General features: G+C 39.5%; 2 protein-coding genes across 5 annotated transcripts in view; both read left to right on the forward strand.

Moving 5' to 3' along the window:
• The first annotated feature begins 3,282 nt into the window (after nucleotides 1-3,282).
• Nucleotides 3,283-21,403, forward strand: part of LOC123754899 (POU domain, class 6, transcription factor 2) — a 1,116,985-nt gene continuing 1,098,864 nt past the window's right edge. For 3 of the 4 annotated variants that reach the window (XM_069332920.1, XM_069332921.1, XM_069332922.1), the window contains exon 1: nucleotides 3,283-3,623. The gene's annotated coding sequence lies outside the window, so the exon portion shown is untranslated. The remainder of the gene's footprint in view (nucleotides 3,624-21,403) is intronic. The other variant, XM_069332923.1, reaches the window with a different exon arrangement.
• LOC138369430 (uncharacterized) lies at nucleotides 5,293-13,330 on the forward strand. The gene is made up of 2 exons (XM_069332670.1): nucleotides 5,293-5,408; nucleotides 12,424-13,330. Exons 1-2 carry the CDS (start codon nucleotides 5,293-5,295, stop codon nucleotides 13,328-13,330), a joined length of 1,023 nt encoding a protein of 340 aa, XP_069188771.1.

Below are 21,403 nucleotides of genomic sequence, written 5' to 3' on the forward strand. Positions count from 1 at the left end.
ACGGGTGTTGCTGACGGGTGTTGCTGACGGGTGTTGCTGACGGAGGCGTTGTTGAGGATTGTTAGTAATATTTTCCCATGTTTAGAATGTACTTTAAAAATTTGGAGTAGTAATGTTCTTTTGGCCATAATGTTGTAGAATATTTGTTTGTGATTCAAAAATCGTGAATATTCCAGAAGAAGTGCTTCTTCTGTTGTTGGAGGAGGATTCTTCTGTTACTGGAGTGTTTCTTCTGTTGTTGGAGGAGGATTCTTCTGTTACTGGAGTGTTTCTTCTGTTGTTGGAGGAGGATTCTTCTGTTACTGGAGTGTTTCTTCTGTTGTTGGAGGAGGATTCTTCTGTTACTGGAGTGTTTCTTCTGTTGTTGGAGGAGGATTCTTCTGTTACTGGAGTGTTTCTTCTGTTGTTGGAGGAGGATTCTTCTGTTACTGGAGTGTTTCTTCTGTTGTTGGAGGAGGATTCTTCTGTTACTGGAGTGTTTATTTTGCTGATGAAAGCGTTTCCAACTCTTATTGTAATGTTTCTTTTGTTATTGGAGGTTCCTCCTGTTGCTGAAAAAAGAATCTTCTGTTATTTTAATGTTTCGCCTGTTGTTTGAGGGCGATTCTTATGTAATTGGAGTGTTTCTTTTCGTTTAGTGGAGGATTCTTTTGTTAGTGTAATTTTTCTTCTATTGTTAGAGATAGAATCATCTGTTATTGGAGTTTTCCTTCTGCTGTGGGAAATCACCTGTGTCTGGATGATTGACTCTCTTGAAACTGAAGCAAAAATGTTCGTTGTTGGAGTGATTTTGTTGTTGGTAAAGAAGTGTTTCTTCTATTGTTGAAAAAGTGTTACTCCTATTGTTTGAGTTGTCTTTCTCATGTTGAAGAAATTATTATTTCATTGACTGAAAAGTTTTTTATAGCTGGAATAGTGTTTTTTTCTGGTATTGGAGAGGTATTTCATAGGCTGAATTTGTAATTATAATTGTATAGTGTTCTTGCTTTACCTGAAGCGTTAATTTTGTTGCTCAAATAATATGCTTATATTGTCTTAGTCTTGTAATGTTGATATTTTCTTCCGTTCAAGTTTTCTTTTACTGTTGAGTTTTATTTTGTGTTGAGTTTTCTAATATTGTTGAGTTTTCATATGCTGTTGAGTTTTCTTATGTTGTTGAGTTTTCTTATGTTGTTAAGTTGTCTTATGTTGCTGAATTAATTTATGTTGCAGAGTTCTGTTATGTTGTTGAGTTTTCTTATGTTGTTGAGTTTTCTTATGTTGTTGAGTTTTCTTTTGTTGTTGAGTTTTCTTATGTTGCTGAGTGTTTTTTTAGTTTTCTTATTTTATTGAGTTTTCTTATGTTTTCTTTATTATGTTTTTAAGTTTTCTTATGTTATTGAGTTTTTTTTGTTAAGTTTTCTTATGTTTTTGAGTTATTTGTTGTTGTTGAATTTTCTTTTTTGCTAAGTTTTCATTATTGTTAAATTTTCTTTTGTTGTTGAGTTTTCTTTAGTTGTTGAGTTTTCTTATGTTGTTGAGTTGTCTTTAGTTGTTGAGTTTTCTTATGCTGTAGAGTTTTTCTTATGTTGTTGAGTTTTCTTATGCTGTAGAATTTTCTTATGTTGTTGAGTTTTCTTAGTTATTTAGTTTTCTTATGCTGCAAAGTTTTTTTATGTTGTTGAGTGTTTTTTTCTAATTTTCATATTTTATTGAGTTTTCTTAGTTGTTGAGTTTTCTTAGTTGTTGAGTTTTCTTATGTTGTTGAGTTTTCTTAGTTGTTGAGTTTTCTTAGTTGTTGAGTTTTCTTAGTTGTTGAGTTTTCTTAGTTGTTGAGTTTTCTTATGTTGCAGAGTTTTCTTAGTTGTTGAGTTTTCTTAGTTGTTGAGTTTTCTTAGTTGTTGAGTTTTCTTAGTTGTTGAGTTTTCTTATGTTGCAGAGTTTTCTTAGTTGTTGAGTTTTCTTAGTTGTTGAGTTTTCTTATGTTGCAGAGTTTTCTTAGTTGTTGAGTTTTCTTAGTTGTTGAGTTTTCTTAGTTGTTAAGTTTTCTTAGTTGTTGAGTTTTCTTATGTTGTTGATTTTTTTTTATATTGGAGAGTTTTTTGTTGAGTTTCTTTCTTATATTGTAGAGTTTTCCTATGTTGAGTTTTCTTATGTTGTTGAATTTTCTTTCGTTGATGAGTTTTTTCTTTAGTTTTCTTATGTTGTTGGGTTTTCTTTATTGTGGAGTTTTCTTATGTTGTTGAGTTTTCTTATGTTGTTGAGTTGTTTATTTAGTTTCCTTATTTTGTTTAGTTTTCTTATGTTGTTGAGTTTTCTTTTGTTTAGTTTTCTTATGTCGTTGATTTTTCTTATGTTGTTGAGTTTCCTTATGCTATAAAGTTTTCTTATGTTGTTGAGTTTTCTAATGTTGTTGAATTTTCTAATTTTGAGTTTTCTTTTGTTTAGTTTTCTTATGTTGTTTTCCAATGTTGTTGAGTTTCCTATATTTGTAGAGTTTTCTTCTGTTGTTGGAGCTTTTTCTGTTGTAGGAATTTCCTTCTGTTGAATTTCTTTCTCCTGCTGTTGGATTAGATTATCTGTCGTTATGGTTTTTTGTTCCTATTTGTTTTCTTACATTACTTCTAAGGAATTCTTCTGCTTTACATGTCAGATATTTTGACAAGGAAGTGGTTGCTGTTGTTGTTGGAGGCTCGTTGTTTGGAGCTGCTTTTGGAGGTAATCATCTGATGCTATTAGACCAATAGTACTCTGATGTTGAAATCACGATATTCGCTTGTTGCTGCAAGTGACGCGAAGATTCCTGGCTTCCTATCGCAGTTAGTCAGGTGCTGAAGCCACGACGATTGTTGCGTGCGCGAGAAGTAGCAACCGTGTCGCAAGGGACTTCATCTCAGACTGCAGCAGAACCTCGGATGTTGCGGAAAGTATCGTGGTGTAGCTGAAACAACGTGGGATATGCGTGCGTGTGCGTGCGTGTGTGCGTCTGTAGGTCGGCTATCGTAGAGAGCGCCTCGTGGTGGCGGGGGATATTGTATTGTTGACGTAAGGGAGGAGGAGGAGGAAGGGGGTAGTGGGGGGTGGGGAGGGAAGGGGGCGGTGGTGGCGGAGGTATTGTAGTGGTGTGGCGGCGCGGGTGTCCAGGCAGTATCTGGCAAGGGCCACCAGAGCACCGCCCCTCGCCTGGCTGGCTGGCCTGGCTGGCTGGCTGGCTGGCCTGGCTCGCCGCCGGGGAGGCTGGCCATAGTGACGTCACGGTGCCCGCGCAGGAGGCCGGCGAGGTGCGCCGTGCCGGACACTCACCGCCGCCACCACCACACCACCACCTCCACCGTCACAGCAACCCAACGCTCATTTTCATATTCGATTTGTGCCGCGTGTGTTTAAACTGGTCTCGCGCCCCCATCACTCAGATCCCGGCGGCCAGTCCTCAACGCAGCCTGCACCCGCTCCCACGTGGTGTGTGTGTGTGTGTCCCCCCAACACTTCCTCCAACACTTACTCCAACAATCCTCCAACGCAGGCTCCCCGTCGGTAGAATTCTTCGTCAGTACTCCAGCAGCTTCCTCCGACAGCGTCCTCCTCTCTTCGCGAGGGCCGGGAGGAGCGGCCCACCAGCACCACCACCTTCGCTGTTCTAGCGGGTGAGTGCCCTCTCACGCATTGCTCACGCGATCCTCCCGCCACACACACACACACACACACACCTTAATAAACAATTCGCTCAGCTAATAATTCTCGCTCAAGACAGTTTTTCGTCTCGCCCCGTGGCCGACGGGACAACTCCCTACCAAAAAAAAAAAAAAAATAATGTATTACAAAGCTGTAGATTTTCCCGCAACACCGCTGACCAACTGCTCCTGAGACCCCTCCCCCCATCCCACCCCTTCCCCCTCCATAATGTACCCCCCGTACTCGACCCTAATCTCCCCCCCCCCCTCGCTCCCCTGGTACCCCCCCCCCCTCCCAGCGCAACTTTTCCCTCACGATGAACCTGTTGACATCCCTGGCCCGCTCCCCCCCCCCCTAATGTCACGTTCGTCCTGCTACCGATCGACCGCAATTATGTACAAGTGCTCGACCATCGTCCCCTCTTGACCGCCACGCTCCGAGCGCTCGGTCACACCCCCCCCCCCCCCCACCACACCACCTTACTGCGCCGCCAAACTTACTCCGGAACAACATCCCTCTCCTACGAGCACCTATTGCGCTCACCATGTCACTGCTCAACCACGGTACGGTACCGCTGCACGTACCACTGCACCGTACCGCTGCACCGTACCATGGCACCGTACCACTGCACCGTACCGCTGCACCGTACCGCTGCACCGTACCGCTGTACTGTACCACGGCACCGTACCGCTGCACCACACTGTACCAGTCGTCAAACCCACCCGCTTCCTCAACCACCAGTTCACAATACGAGAGCGCTGCTTTTTTTCCCTCTAAGGTGGAAACCTGTTACCAGAACAACTCCACGGAGCCCTGGGTTGTCCTCAACCACGACGTCAGTACCGACACGACACGCCTGCACACATAGGATTCAATACAGGAAAAACGCGTGCTTCCAATCACCCAATCCCTCGCCTACGGAACACTCCCAAAAGCTTTCACAATCCAGAGTTTAACCAATCTGTGATGTCTGGCACCCAGCACCACAACTTCGAGTCGTCTCCTTCCTACCCCTTATTCTGCCTCTCACCGCCCCCCCTCTCTCACCTCAGTCCTCCTACATGCCCCTCAGTCCTTGCTCCTATTCTTCTACCCCCCACTTCCCACTACCCTCACACCTCTCCCCACCAATACCCTCCCGCCTTCCTGTACCTACCGTGTCGTCTTTCCTTCGTCTCGTCACGAGCATGTCAAATAATGAGGTATCCATAACCCAGTGTGCCATAGGCTCAAGTGTGCCTTAGGCTCAAGTGTGCCATAGGCTCAAGTAGGCCTTAGGCTCAAGTGTGTCATAGGCTCAAGTGTGCCTTAGGCTCAAGTGTGTCATAGGCTCAAGTGTGCCTTAGGCTCAAGTGTGCCATAGGTTCAAGTGTGCCATGGGCTCCTGTGACGGGAGGAAAGAACCTTCTCTCACACTCAACATGAACTGTGGCGCGGCCTGGGCGGGGATTTTTAGCTCGCCATTGCCAGGGAATTTTAATGCCTCTTTTTGCCTCCGTCAGCTTTATTTTTTCTGAGTGATTTTTTGGAGAATAATCTATTATAATTAACTATAATAATCTTAAACACATGTAACTTGAATACATATATTTCATAGTGTGTTTCTGGTCCCTTTATAACTATGAGGGGCTGGTATGAGGTATGAGTCTAATAGAAACTTGCCAATATTTTCTTGATAATGCGGCAAAAGATGGTCGTTCCATGAAGCGTAACCAGAGATTAAGGGATGCAGAAGATCGCCACATAATGTACAAACTGTAATGGAAAGCCTCATCAGTGATGCAGAGACTGTTGTTCACAGCTGCTCAGGGTGGCATGACTGGTTGTTCACAACTGCTCAGAGTGTCATGACTGGTTGTTCACAGCTGCTCAGGGTGGCATGACTGGTTGTTCACAGCTGCTTAGGGTGGCATGACTGGTTGTTCACAGCTGCTCAGGGTGGCATGACTGGTTGTTCACAGCTGCTTAGGGTTGCATGACTAGTTGTTCACAGCTGCTCAGGGTGGCATGACTAGTTGTTCACAGCTGCTCAGGGTGGCATGACTGGTTGTTCACAGCTGCTCAGGGTGGCATGACTAGTTGTTCACAGCTGCTCAGGGTGGCATGACTGGTTGTTCACAGCTGCTCAGGGTGGCATGACTGGTTGTCCACAGCTGCTTAGGGTGGCATGACTGGTTGTTCACAGCTGCTCGGGATGACATGACAAGGAGAATGGAAGGAGAGCAATGCGGGAAATGAGTGTCTGGAACTCTACTGGCTTCCACTGAAATGTTTTTCCATAAAATGATAAATAAAAATCAAAGCTTTCTCTCTCTCTCTCTCTCTCTCTCTCTCTCTCTCTCTCTCTCTCTCTCTCTCTCTCTCTCTCTCTCTCTCTCTCTCTCTCTCTCTCGCTCTCTCTCTCTCTCTCCTGAGTCGTTTTGCAAGAAAAGCATAATTAGAGAATTTTTACATTATCAAGAAATCGACCAAAGTTTGAAGGGTCATTGAGAGCCAAATTTTGCCAAAAAATTATCTTAAACTTGTCCGCAGTGAAACTTGGCCCGCGGGTGATGGTTAAGCCCTGATTTATCTTATTAGAGAAAACTTATTTAGACTTGTTTCTCAAGTCTCGAGGACCGAATTTTATAACCTTCTGCTGATTCGTAGATAATTTGAGGGAATTAAAGTGTCGTAGCCAGGTACAGCATAATATAAATTAGTTATCAATTTGTTTGATGCTACTAAATAGCAATTATTTCGGAAAGTTATAATTGATTATTAAATATTTCCAGAGAAAATAGTCAAGTTAGATGATTAACAGGGAGCTTACAGGACCTCACCTTAATAGCTCAGAGGATCACAATTTACAGGACCTTACCATAACGTTACAGGAGATTCCAGTTACAATACAGCAAAAAATGCAGTAAAAATTAAACAAATCTATGACAGAATGCAGTTAATTAAAGAAACTAAAATTTAAATAAAGATATGCTACGCTTTATTTAATGTGTATTTTCTTTAGGAATGCTCTTTACGTACACACACACACACACACACACTCACACACACACACACACACACACACACACACACACACACACACACACACACACACACACACAAACACACACACACAACCGTGATTGACGGGTGAGAGGCGGGACCGAAGAGCCAGAGCTCAACCCCCGCAAGCACAACTAGGTGAGTATACACAAACAAAAACACACACACATACACACACACACACACACGGGTGGTACGCGAACAAGGGGACATGGGTGGAAATTGAGTACCCAAATGAGCCACAGGGACGTTAGAAAGAACATTTTCAGTGTCAGTGTAGTTAACAGATGCAATGCATTAGTGATGTGGTGGAGGCTAACACCATACACAGTTTCAAATGTAGAAATGACAGAGCCCAGTAGGCTCAGGAATTTGTACACCAGTTGATTGACAGTTGAGAGGCGGGACCAAAGAGCCAGAGCTCAACCCCTGCGAGGTGAGTATACACACACACACACCCACACACACATATATATTACACACACATTATATATATATGTGTATATATATATATATATATATATATATATATATATATATATATAATATATATATATATATATATATAATGCTAAATGCGTGTTTGTGTGTGCATATCTGTATAATATCGTACATCAAGGCCAGTACTGTGCCCTAAGCCTAGTGGGGGAATGTTTTGCCTAATAGCCTGAGCGCTATTGTCTATTTTCTAATACCTCTGCAAAAGTTAGTCTAACCTTAATGAAATTAGCATATTATATGCATTTCATTAATTACTAGCTTAATTAGACCCAGTTTTTGCGTACGTTAGGCAGGTTAAGGAATAATAGGTAAAATTAGGTTAGGAAAGATCGATACTTTTGTTTGATTCGTGATTATAACAAATCTTATTTTGTTCAATAAACTAATTATATAAATCAACATATTTTTAAAATATCGCCTAAAAATCATATCGTAAAGAAATTATGCTTATATGGCAAAATTGGCTAGTAAGTAAAATATATATGTATATATATATTTGTATTATTAATACATTGTAGATATATGCTTCTGAGTATGACTGAAAAGGGTTAGAATCGTGTCCTGACAGTGTCAGATCACGAAGGAAGGATTAAGACAGGAATTTACTTAGGTACTTTCATATTTATTAATACATCTTCAAAAGGATGAATGGATCCTAATTAATTTGGAGAGAACTTTCTGACTAATGAACAAACAAAGCATTAGACAATTGGCCGTGTCTTACAGAGTATTTATGTTGCGGAATTCTAAAATTCAAATTTTTGGATGTTTGTCCAACATAGAACCTATTACAATCTTTACAAGATATTTTGTAAATGACACAATAATCACTACGAGGGATGTTTTTAACTAATAGTTTTCCAACAGTATTTTCGTAATTAAACAGTCCTCATAATGATAATTATATCTTTTATTAAACACCTTGTAAAGACTGTAATAGGTTCTTGTAGGGGCAAACATCCAAAGATATGAAATTTAGAATTTTACAACATAAATACTCTATAAGACATGGCGAACTGTCTCATGTTTTGTGTGATCATTTGTTAGAAAGTTCTCAACAAATAGACTAGAATAGGGTTTCTTCAATGACGAATTGCAAAAGCATTTTCAATAGGAACGTAATTGACTCTGCTCTAATACAGACTACAAAATCACGTAATTTGAACATTAGCAGAGGTTTGTATAATTTAGATTAATTTTTGATTGATCAGTTAAGTAGGTCCAACTTATTAAGGTCAGATCCTACTCAAATCAGTTGATTTCAGTAGGATCCTTGATACACATTTATCTCACTAATACTTTATTAACATCCCATTATCTCATTAAAGACATTATACCTCACCTCACCTCACCTCACCTCACCTCTTTCCTACCTATATATTCACAACTACTGAACTGAAAATCTATCTTTCTAAAGATGTATTATTATATCCAAAAGTACTTAAAGAAATTCCTGTCTTAATCTTTCCTTAGTGGTTTGACATTGTCACATTGTTCTTCACGTGTTAATTTCTTCGCGATTTACACACACACGCACCCAATATTATATATATATATATATATATATATATATATATATATATATATATATATATATATATATATAGGCCCATTCGACACCTTATTTCACCCTAAATCTCTTAGTTATATATTCGGCTGTTCAAACTAAGTTGTATACACTTCACCTTGGCCTTTGAAAACGTTTACAAGTTCAACGAATCGCATATCTCTGCGTTAGGCAATATAAAGCTATAAAATAAGCTTTGGAGAATTCATTTTTCAACTTCCTTCTCAAGTGAAAAATAAAATAAAATATATAGAGAAGAATCCTCCTTGACTCATTCATCTCACCATTTTGTCATATTCAGTAACTTCAGCAACTTGGATGTGTGTGTGTGTGTGGGGGGGGGGGGTTGTGTGCATGTGTATAAATATATAGATATAGATATAATTAATTATATCATGTAAAAATCACTTTGAATCAATTATATTTCCAAATAGAGGTAAAACAATTGAAGACATTTACCAAAACAAATTCTGCTGCTTAAGAGCATCCCTGTGTGTGAGGTAAATACATACCGTTTATTGTCACACATTATAAGTGTGGTCTCCCAGTAGTATGTAAAAGAAGGTTACAGTGCGTTTGCATGTTGTAACATTTTCTTTACAATGAGCAACTGCTCTGTGAGACATTTTTCCATGAGACTACATTCATGTCAATCTGTTTCATGCCGCCATCTTTCTTAAACTCGAGACAGACGCTCTGTGATGGCTACAGCCCGTAACTTTCCGTTTTATCTGCTGCCTGTCTCATGATGTTGAAATATATAATTAATATCGTAGAAATACAAGCGTGCTTTATATAAACCCAGTTTAATAGATTATCTGTTGTTGTTTGTTGAATTATTGTTTGATAATTTGTTGAATTATCTTAACACTCGTCACCACAGGTGGTGATAAAACAAACTCGAGAACCAATGTTTCTTTGGTGTGCCTTTAATTGAATTTAAATATGTCTTTGTCTTTATTTAAACTAATAAGAAATTTAATAGAGGCCACTAGCACTATAATCAGACTTTGAGTTTCACATTCCGTAGAGCGCCTATAATAAATGCATTACAAATAAATTTGATTATCAGATTCGAATGCTAATATCTTAACTGAAGTTATGTTCATTACGCGTCTGCAAAATATCTTAACATTTGTACATGAGATATTAGTTCACTGTTTCTTCTTCTCTTGGATGATTGAGAGCATTTATAACTGCAAGTCTGTTAGTGCATCAGAATATGAATTAGGGACCGCCATAGCAGTCCTCTTAGCCTATATTAGATGGGCCTCATTTATACCCACCCTATTTCACACATTTACCTATCCAATCTATTCGTGAAAGCCACAAAGTTTCAAGAAGAAATTTTTTTCTGCACATATTCAGTTGAATCCCAGGTTGGCATAGTTTTACCATGTCGTGGTTTAATGGTGTAAAACGGGTGCTTGAGAGTACCTGGAGCATAGGTCGGATCCTCCTCCTCATAGTTCTTGGTGATTTTCTCGTTGATACATCACGTTAGTGTGATTTCTTGGTGCATGAAAAGTCTTAATAACACTGGCTTGTAGCTCGATCCCTCATTCATAACCACATTTCCAAGTCAGTACTTCCTGTCGTCCCTTTTAAGTCGAAATATCTCCAGCTTGTGTCCATTATTGCGTGTTCACAGTTACTTGCAATCTTGCAACTAACAGGCTCAAGAAGAAATGAGTCACAATTTAAGGCTTTTACTTCTCTCACACTTCTTTGGAAACATTTGGGTGAATGTGTGTGTTGCATGATCCTATTGTTGAATGAAGTCTTTCTGGGTGTATGTTACGTAAATATAATGCTGCATTAAAGTTTAACTGGATGCATGTTGCATCAATTTAATTAAACACTTTACTACATGTATGTTGCCTCAGCCTAATTCTGAATAAAAGCTTTCCTGGATGTATGTCGCATCAACATACTGCTGGATGATGCTGGATACATGCTGCATCAACCTATTACTGGAATGAGGCTCCCCAAATGCTGCAAATTGATATCTAAACCTATTGTGCCCTCTTATGGTCTTCAGGTTTACTATCAGTTGATCCCATAATTACTCTCGTTTTTCTCCTGGAATCCCTTGGCGAATATTGATTGTTCTTTTTATATATATTTATATAAGTGCAGATCTTGTCGATTCTTTTTTTCTGTCTTTACTGGCTTTGCTACTTAATACACATTTCTCCAACCTTCTGTTCCAAGCCACTCAGAGTTTTCTTATAATTGTTATTAATTTTCATTAAATTATATCAGTATTTCAAACGTTATTCAAAAACTGCTCGATTGAAGGATTTCTTGCGTATGATACCCAGAATTTGTGTATTGATCGACTTTCTCAGTTTTATATGAGTGAGAATTTGTATGACAACTAAAGGCTTCACTGGTGTTTGTTCAATTCATTATGGAGTCCTTCCTTAACGGTCAATTGTTTAACGTTTGTCACTTTTGTTTGGAAAGTTGAATGACAATTTTTATCTGAGAATTAAAGTGCTGTGGGAGACTGAAAGCCTCTTGGCTTACTGCTCCTTGGCTAGTTGGACGTGAACGGAAGGACAAGAATTTCAGTATTTCTTGCCTCCGGTTATCTAATATTCGTAGCCTTGATAACTTTTACAGTAGGACTCCCTCACCACATTAAACTCAAGACTCAAAATCTAACACGGTTGACATTATTAACAGTAAAATTAGGCAAAATATAATACAGGTAGACATGAAGGAAAGTCGGTAAATTCTCTGAACAAACGTGGAAGTTAAATTTTCAATTTGTAGGCCTATTATTTCTTGTTCATTAAAAGTAGAAAACGTTTCAAGCAATTCAGAAGTGAGATTAGCGTTCAGTTTGGAAGGTATGATTATCAAGCTGATTACACACACACTCACACACACACACACACACACACACACACACACACACACACACACACACACACACACACACACACACACACGCACGTACACACGCACGCACGCAAACAAAAAGAAAAATGTTGGAAGAATTCTGTAAAACATTATAAATATGACTGTCCATATCATTATCGGAGATTTCAATGCCAAAATAACACAGCAAGAAATTAGAGAAACATTTGTTGGATTAAAGTCTTGGGGAGAGCTGCGGGAAGGTGTATCGCCTGTGTTCTGTATACAGTGGAAGGCACCACAGCTGCTGCATACACCCATACTGAGGACATCAACCTCCAGTTATAATCATACTAGGGACATCAACCTCCAGTTATAATCATACTAGGGACATCAACCTCCAGTTATAATCATACTAGGGACATCAACCTCCAGTTATAATCATACTAGGGACATCAACCTCCAGTTATAATCATACTAGGGACATCAAACTGCCAGTTATAATCATACTAGGGACATCAACCTCCAGTTATAATCATACTAGGGACATCAAACTGCCAGTTATAATCATACTAGGAACATCAACCTGCCAGTTATAGGCATACTAGGGACATCAACCTGTCAGTTATAGGCATACTAGGGACATCAACCTGCCAGTTATAGGCATACTAGGGACATCAACCTGCCAGTTATAGGCATACTAGGGACATCAACCTGTCAGTTATAGGCATATTAGGGACATCAATCTGCCAGTTATAGGCATACTATGGACATCAACCTGTCAGTTACAGGCATATAAGGGACATCAAGAACCTGCCAGTTGTGGACACTAACAACCTGCCAGTTGTGGACACTAACAACCTGCCAGTTGTAGACACTAACAACCTGCCAGTTGTAGACACTAACAACCTGCCAGTTGTAGACACTAACAACCTGCCAGTTGTGGACACTAACAACCTGCCAGTTGTAGACACTAACAACCTGCCAGTTGTAGACACTAACAACCTGCCAGTTGTGGACACCAAGAACCTGCCAGTTGTGGACACTAACAACCTGCCAGTTGAAGACACTAACAACCTGCCAGTTGTAGACACTAACAACCTGCCAGTTGTGGACACCAAGAACCTGCCAGTTGTGGACACTAACAACCTGCCAGTTGTGAACACTAACAACCTGCCAGTTGTAGACACTAACAACCTGCCAGTTGTAGACACTAACAACCTGCCAGTTGTGGACACCAAGAACCTGCCAGTTGTGGACACTAACAACCTGCCAGTTGAAGACACTAACAACCTGCCAGTTGTAGACACTAACAACCTGCCAGTTGTGGACACTAACAACCTGCCAGTTGTGGACACTAACAACCTGCCAGTTGTAGACACTAACAACCTGCCAGTTGTGGACACTAACAACCTGCCAGTTGTGGACACTAACAACCTGCCAGTTGTAGACACTAACAACCTGCCAGTTGTGGACACCAAGAACCTGCCAGTTGTGGACACTAACAACCTGCCAGTTGTAGACACTAACAACCTGCCAGTTGTAGACACTAACAACCTGCCAGTTGTAGACACTAACAACCTGCCAGTTGTGGACACTAACAACCTGCCAGTTGTGGACACTAACAACCTGCCAGTTGTAGACACTAACAACCTGCCAGTTGTGGACACTAACAACCTGCCAGTTGTAAGACACTAACAACCTGCCAGTTGTAGACACTAACAACCTGCCAGTTGTGGACACTAACAACCTGCCAGTTGAAGACACTAACAACCTGCCAGTTGTAGACACTAACAACCTGCCAGTTGTGGACACTAACAACCTGCCAGTTGTAGACACTAACAACCTGCCAGTTGTGGACACTAACAACCTGCCAGTTGTGGACACTAACAACCTGCCAGTTGTAGACACTAACAACCTGCCAGTTGTAGACACTAACAACCTGCCAGTTGAAGACAATAACATAAAGATTATTACAAAGGCCTTCGTATTAAAATGAAACAAACTGACGCCAAAGCAACAATGAAATTAACTTAATATTATTTAAGCGACAGACGCTGGTAGTCTTCATGATGCCCATCAGAAGGCACGGGAGAATCATCATCCTGCCCATCAGAAGGAATAGAAGAGCCATCATCCTGCCCATCAGAAGAGAGGGTATAAAAGGCTCCAACGCCTCAGGTGACAACGACCCTGGTGACAACGACGCAGGTGACAACGACCCAGGTGACAACGACGCAGGTGACAACGCCCCAGGTGACAACGCCCCAGGTGACAACGCCCCAGGTGATAACGACCCAGGTGACAACGACCCAGGTGACAACGCCTCAGGTGACAACGCCCTAGGTGACAACGCCCCAGGTGACAACGCCCCAGGTGACAACGCCCCCCATCCCTCAAGTGTAGGCAAGCATGATCACTAGCAGTGATGAATGGTCATTGTCTTCAAAATACATAGCAAGTAAAGATGAATTAGTTTAAGCTCCTTCTGAATAATAACTAAATGGTCCGGGAAAAAGACCATTTGAGAAAATAATGAAGATTCAGTTGCGGATTAAATATCTGGGAACGGAATTATTAGTTGTCAACAATTGACACAAACTAAATGAAACGGGAGAGAAAAAAGGTAGGGAATGAAATGGAAAGAAAAGGGGAGGGAAGGGAAATGGGGGGGAAGGGAAAGGAATGGGAAGGGAAAGTGAAGAGAATGGGACAAGAAAGGAAAGACAAGGGAATGGGACGGTAAAAGGATGGAAAGGGAAGGGATCGAAAACCAAACAATATTTAAGACGAAATATAACTGTGAATGTTATAAGACATTAAATGTAAAAAACCTAAGTAGATTGATATCGAAAAAATGAAAAAAAAAATAATCACAAAAGAACTTGATAATAAAGTACACTATAAAAGGCCCATACGAAACAGCTCCTCTTTATATCCCATCAAAGTCATTCATATATGTCAAATATTCGCATCATACAATCAAGCGATCTCATAAATCAGCAACCTTATTCCCAAACCAGTATTTACCCAGGTCTTTCCTCAATCTAAATTTATGCAATTTGTACACACTGTTTCGTGTTCTAATTTGTGTTGATACATTTTACACCTTTTTAAAATCCTGTAAGCTTTCTAAATCTCTTTTAATCAGTCAAGCTTCTAGTTCCTGTGCCTAGCGGAAGAACCTTTCAATGTACATGTAATTTTTCAGTGTACATCGTCATTCTTCAATGTATACCTTCAAGTGTACATTGAATGTTATCCTTTAATGTACACTTGAAGGAGTACATAAAAATGTCCTTTTTTCAATGTACAACTTCGTGTTCATTGAATATCATCCTTCAAAGTACACTTGAAGGTGTACAGTGAAATGTCACCCTTCAATGTACACCTTCAAGGACGGTTATATGGATAACATAGCATGGTGACCAAAACCGCCAGTGAATCAATAAGCTGAACTTGTACTCTACTGTCTGAAGGAAAAATAGAACATTATACCTACCACACAATAAGATGGAGTCACTGAACATAACAAGAAACTCAGTCAAAAAACACAAAAAATGGAGTGAAAAATATTCGTACATTTGTACATAAAGAGACGGCTGGCTGTCAGGGTGAAGATGAAGAAGACAATGTGATTCCTGTGAAAAGGCACCAGAAGCTGTTCAATATGAAGAACACCTGGTAGGACACATGTGAACATGGAAGACCATGTGGATCAAAGGAAGAATTAATCAGGAATGTATATAAAAGATTTTAGCAAGGGTGTGCCAAGAATTTGCATCACGACTTTAAGAGGAATAGGTATCTAGAAGATGCTGTAAGATTAGTCTTCAAATGCAGCAGAAAGATGATCAGAAAAAATATTAGTTTACCTGTTCGCTGATTTCTCATTCTGTTTACTGGTCTGTCAGTCTGTTATCCGGTCAGTCGGTCTGTTGACTGATCTTTCAGTCTGTTCACTGATGTCTCGGTCTGTTCACTCATCTCTCAGTCTGTTCATCGATCTCACATTCTAATCCATCATCACGATGGTTCATGTCTCCAGGTTTTGTTAATTTACCTCATGGTCGATGCTCTTTCGACATATCGTGCTCTGCATTTTCGTCCGCCACCCATTATATCTTGTTATCACTTTTGTCCAACCCCCATTTTATAGTGTTACAACTTTTTTCCAACCCCCCCCCCCTTTATATCGTGATATCATTTTGTCCAACCCCATTATATCGTGTTATCATTTTGTCCACCCCCATTACATTTTCTTATCATTTTGTCCACCCTATTGTATCGTGTTATCATTTTTGTCCAATGATCAATAAAAAGTTATCATTTTTGTCCAATGACACATATATAGAGTTATCATTTTTGTCCAACCCCCATTATATCGTGTTATCATTTTTATCTACCCCCATTATATCGTGTTATCATTTTCGTCTTAAACGTGGGTATGTGTGCGCCAGTATGTTAGCCCCTGTGAGCGTGTGTGTGATCACAGTAAACTTATACTGTTGAGGTGTGAGAATGTGTTTGCTCTGTGTATTGAGTGTGTGAATGTGTGTGTGTGTGTGTGTGTGTGTGTGTGTGTGTGTGTGTGTGTGTGTGTGTGTGTGTGTGTGTGTGTGTGTGTGTGTGTGTGTGTGTGTGCGTAGTGTCCCGGTACGTAAGCGGGCGGGTGTGCGTATTGTGTGTACTGTTAATTCAGCAAGTATTAACGATTATTTCATAAGCCGTTAAAACACAAACACGCATGCCTTTAAGCATTATGTTCAAAACGAGTTCACTCCCTTCCCTAGGGAGCCCCGTCCCCCCTATCCCCCAATACCCCCCATGTCCCACCATCAGGACCACCGGTGCCGAGCTTGGGACGAACTAGCCATCACAAACAAGCAGACGACAACAACAACACGACGATCTTATGGACAGGAACGCGTGCAGAGCGCGACTCGCGTCGGCCCGCGGTGCTCCCAGCGGCTCCCGACCACGTGGGAGCTAAGATCAATTACGTTTTGGCGCTGAAAAAAAAAAGAGCGGGAAAAAAAAAAGAGTATGTGTGCCGTGGGATGGATCGGAGGGAGGAAGGGAGGGATGGGATGGGAGGATAGGTTCTTCCGGCGGCCGGTAGATGGCAGCAGCGCTAACCTGCCCGAGTTGGGAAGGAGGAGGAGCCAGTGGTGGTGGTGGTGGTGTTCCAAGAGTTAATTTTGTGTTACCTTTCCCATCCATGCTACCTTGACCACCATGTTTGTTTGTTTTTTCCTCTGCGTGCGTGTGGTAGTTTTTTGCTCTCCTGGTTTTTTCGTGGGTATGTTCTTAATAGCTGGTTGTTATTAACGGAGCCATGGGTGTTTAGGCGGCTGATTCCATGTGTTGGGTAATGTTATTGGATGTGAAATTGCGTCATCGATGTTTCGTTGTCTCTGTCTGTCTGTCTGTCTGTCTGTCTGTCTGTCTGTCTCTCTCTCTCTCTCTCTCTCTCTCTCTCTCTCTCTCTCTCCTTCCACTCCCCCCATACATCATCCACTACTGCCAGATATAAACACACATGATACAAAATGTTATAACAATTGTAATTATCCTCACTCGACGTTTACAAAACCAAAACAAAAATCAAATAAACTCCTGATGCACCAAGGTATAAACCAATTGTCCTATTACTTACGGTATTACCTTTTAGCAAATGATATTTTCTGCATGCCCCCTCTCTCTCTCTCTCTCTCGTTTATATATATATATATATATATATATATATATATATATATATATATATATATATATATATATATATATATTTATATATATATATATATATTGAGTTGGTATTTGGCTGATTTTTGGGCGTAGTGGGTTACCTGGTTTTGTGTCTTCACATTGCAATAGACATATCCTAAGCAATAATCGCCTTGCAGAGTAGTATTCAATGAAATGAACACTATCTTTCTTTGCGTTGATTTCAGTAATAGTTTTGTTCACTTTGCGTTAAAGGTCTTCCACAGGGTTCCTCGTGATTCGTTGAAATTTGGTGTCATCACTAAGGATGTCGCTAATTTTATTAATGTATTCTTGGGTAGGAATCAACACATATGCTGCAGTCTTGTCGGTTTTTCTTATTGTTACATCTTCCAGATTATTTAGTTATTTTGCTGCTTCTTGTGGGGTTAAGGGTTGTTAATGAGTATGTTCCTCGTTTTTTCCCCGCTGCTGTTAGTAGTTGAGCCTGAAGTGTGTCAGTGGTGATGACTATTTTCTTTTCTTCTAACTTCTTATATATATATATATATATATATATATATATATATATATATATATATATATATATATATATATATATATATATATATATATATATATATGACATTGTCAGACCTCGAAGGAAGAATTTAAACAGGAATTTCCTTAATTACTTTCGTATTTAGTAATACATCTTCAGAAGGATCCCTTCGGAAGATGTATTACTAAATACAAAAGTACTTAAGGAAACTCCTGTTTCAATTCTTCCTTCGTGGTCTGACACTGTCACATTTTTCATCACGTGTTAATTTTCGCGATTTACACCCACACAAACACACACACCTACACACACACACACACATATATATATATATATATATATATATATATATATATATATATATATATATATATATATATATATATATAGCTACTATATATATATATATAACATCAATTAACGCCACTGCAATGCGGCGCTTAGAATTGATGATAAAAATATCGTTGCATTTATCGGGAGGAGGAGGAGGGATAAAGGGGGGGGGGTGGTTAGTAAAGGAGGAGGAATAATCGACTCACTAAGCAGTGGCTGCGTCAGGCTATGAGATCGATACCCAGTGGAGCCCCGTCACTGAATACACGGACCCACACCACCGAGAAGAAAGTAATAGTGTTTAATTATATATGGTAAGGAGAGTCAGAATCAGATTCTTCATTTCAAACATCTTGTAGGTATCGTTTAATTTTTTTGTTCAATAATTTAAATGCCAATAGCAAAAACAATTCATAAAAGCGATGCATCTGGTCAGGTCTCACAGGCTCTTAAAGCGTTCTCATTGGCGCTCAAATCTCTCATTGGCGCTCACAGTCTAATATGCTCTAAAATGCAAAGCTCTCACACGAGCTTTTAAAGCTTTGACAGGCGTTCACAAAGCTCACAAAAGCGTGCACAAAGCTCTCACAGACGCTCACTAAGCTCTCACAGACGCTAACTAAGCTCTCACAGGCGCTCACATAGCTCTCACTGGCGCTCACCGCGACAATCGCCTCAACATCTGAATCTCTCTTGGAAACCTGTAGAGCAAAAATGCCTCAGGAGCATCTAGATAACACTCAGAGACCCGCGGAAAACATTTAGCGGGAGATAAGCTGTTCGGGTACACTAAAATAATCAGGCAAAAATAACCTCGCTTGCTATCGAGGCATCACTAAATGCGCCTCGTTTGGCTACATTCTAACACACACACACACACACACACACACACACACACACACACACACACACACACACACACACACACACACGCACACGCACACACACGCGCGCGCGCGCGCGCACACACACACACACACACGCGTGCGCGCGCAATAACTATTATATATATATATATATATATATATATATATATATATATATATATATATATATATATATATATATATATATATATATATATATATATATATATATGTCGTACCTAGTAGCCAGAACGCATTTCTCAGCCTACTATGCAAGGCCCGATTTGCCTAATTAGCCAAGTTTCCAGGAATTAATTGTTTTTCCACTACCTAACCTACCTAACCTAACCTAACTTTTTCGGCTACCTAACCTAACCTAACCTATAAAGATAGGTTAGGTTAGGTTAGGTAGGGTTGGTTAGGTTCGGTCATATATCTACGTTAATTTTAACTCCAATAAAAAAATTGACCTCATACATAATGAAATGGGTAGCTTTATCATTTCATAAGAAAAAAATTAGAGAAAATATATTAATTCAGGAAAACTTGGCTTATTCGGAAAATCGGGCCTTGCATAGTAGGCCAAAAAGTGCGTTCTGGCTACTAGGTACGACATATATATATATATTGATTTAGTTATGTTAGTTTAGGTTAGGTTAAGATAGGTTAGGTTAGGTTAGGTTAGGTAGGGTTGGTTAGGTTCGGTCATATATCTACGTTAATTTTAACTCCAATAAAAAAATTGACCTCATACATAATGAAATGGGTAGCTTTATCATTTCATAAGAAAAAAATTAGAGAAAATATATTAATTCAGGAAAACTTGGCTTATTCGGAAAATCGGGCCTTGCATAGTAGGCCAAAAAGTGTATATATATATATATATATATATATATATATATATATATATATATATATATATATATATATATATATATATATATATATATATATATTTCTCGTCATCCCTTGCTTATGAATATAGTAATAATGCTCCTTAATACCTTTAATTCAATTAGGATTACACAGACAATTTCTCTAAATGTTGCTTTGAATCGAATCATGCCTTTACAAGTCTCAGTAATTATTTGGATTATATAATTTGATTACCCAATGAAATGGTCAATTACCAGAAGACTGTAACACCATCTGTTCTCTGGGAGATAACTGTGTTGGTCCTTGGCGTATTACTCTCAATTTTTCGCCTTCATAAAATATGAAATATGATGGAATTTTTTAATTTGGTGTTTTTGTTGAGGATAATGCGAGTGTAGTAATATGGCAGAGTATTATATATATATACTCCTTAACGAGATCGATTGTCTTCATGTTAACGGTTCATTCAGAGTTCCATTGATGGGTTGATGATGCGTCACTCATCCCAACATCAGGCTATACTGTCTGCCCGAGACGCTATGAGTGTTAGTGTGAATGTAAACATTCCAATCATAAGTAATGTCACTAACCCATTGTACCGTCTTGCAAGTAAATTATTATTATTATTATTATTATTATTATTATTATTATTATTATTATAGTTATTATTATTAATATTATTATAGTTATTATTATTAATATTATTATAGTGGTCCATGCAGCTGCAGACCACAGTGGCGTATTCATCAATTTCAGCGTACTGTATATTCAAAATTTGTATTTTCTTATACATAAACATGATTAGATATTATAATTTAGAGAATGCTTAGGCCTAAATTAGGATAGGTTAGCTGTTTAAATTATTTAGTTAAGTTATTTAGAGGACAAGATGCGTTTAGCAACTTGTCCTCATAAACAAAGGCCAAAGTCTATTTCCTGCGCCCGCCAAACCCCCTGTTTATGAATGAAAACGGTTGACAGAAGCAACCCGTCCTCAGACCAAGTCCATTCTATCCAGCGGTCGGCCCAAAGACGCATTCATCAATTTTAACATCTGTTAATTCTTAACAAAATTTTTCTCAAATATAATTTATAATTATTGTAAATTAGCATATTCTGCATATTTAGGCACTGGTTAGGTTAGGTTAGGTTAGGTTATTAATAAACTAACAATGTTTAGGTCTGTTGCCAATTATTTGTATGTTGATGACGCATTTACAGCGTTGTAGTTCGAACAAAAATCGTCAGCGAAACACTTGTTCCGGAAGTGTTCGGACGTCATCAGTTGTGAGTCGTGTATAAACCGTTTTTCATTCATAAACAGTGGGTTTGGCGGGTGCATGGAATGGACTTTGGGCCTTTGTTTAGAGGACGGGCTATCACACGACTCACAACTGATGACGTTTGAACGCTTCTCGAACAAGTGCT

The sequence above is a fragment of the Procambarus clarkii genome, chromosome 28 (assembly GCF_040958095.1).
Source record: "Procambarus clarkii isolate CNS0578487 chromosome 28, FALCON_Pclarkii_2.0, whole genome shotgun sequence".
Taxonomy (NCBI): Eukaryota; Metazoa; Arthropoda; class Malacostraca; order Decapoda; family Cambaridae; genus Procambarus; species Procambarus clarkii.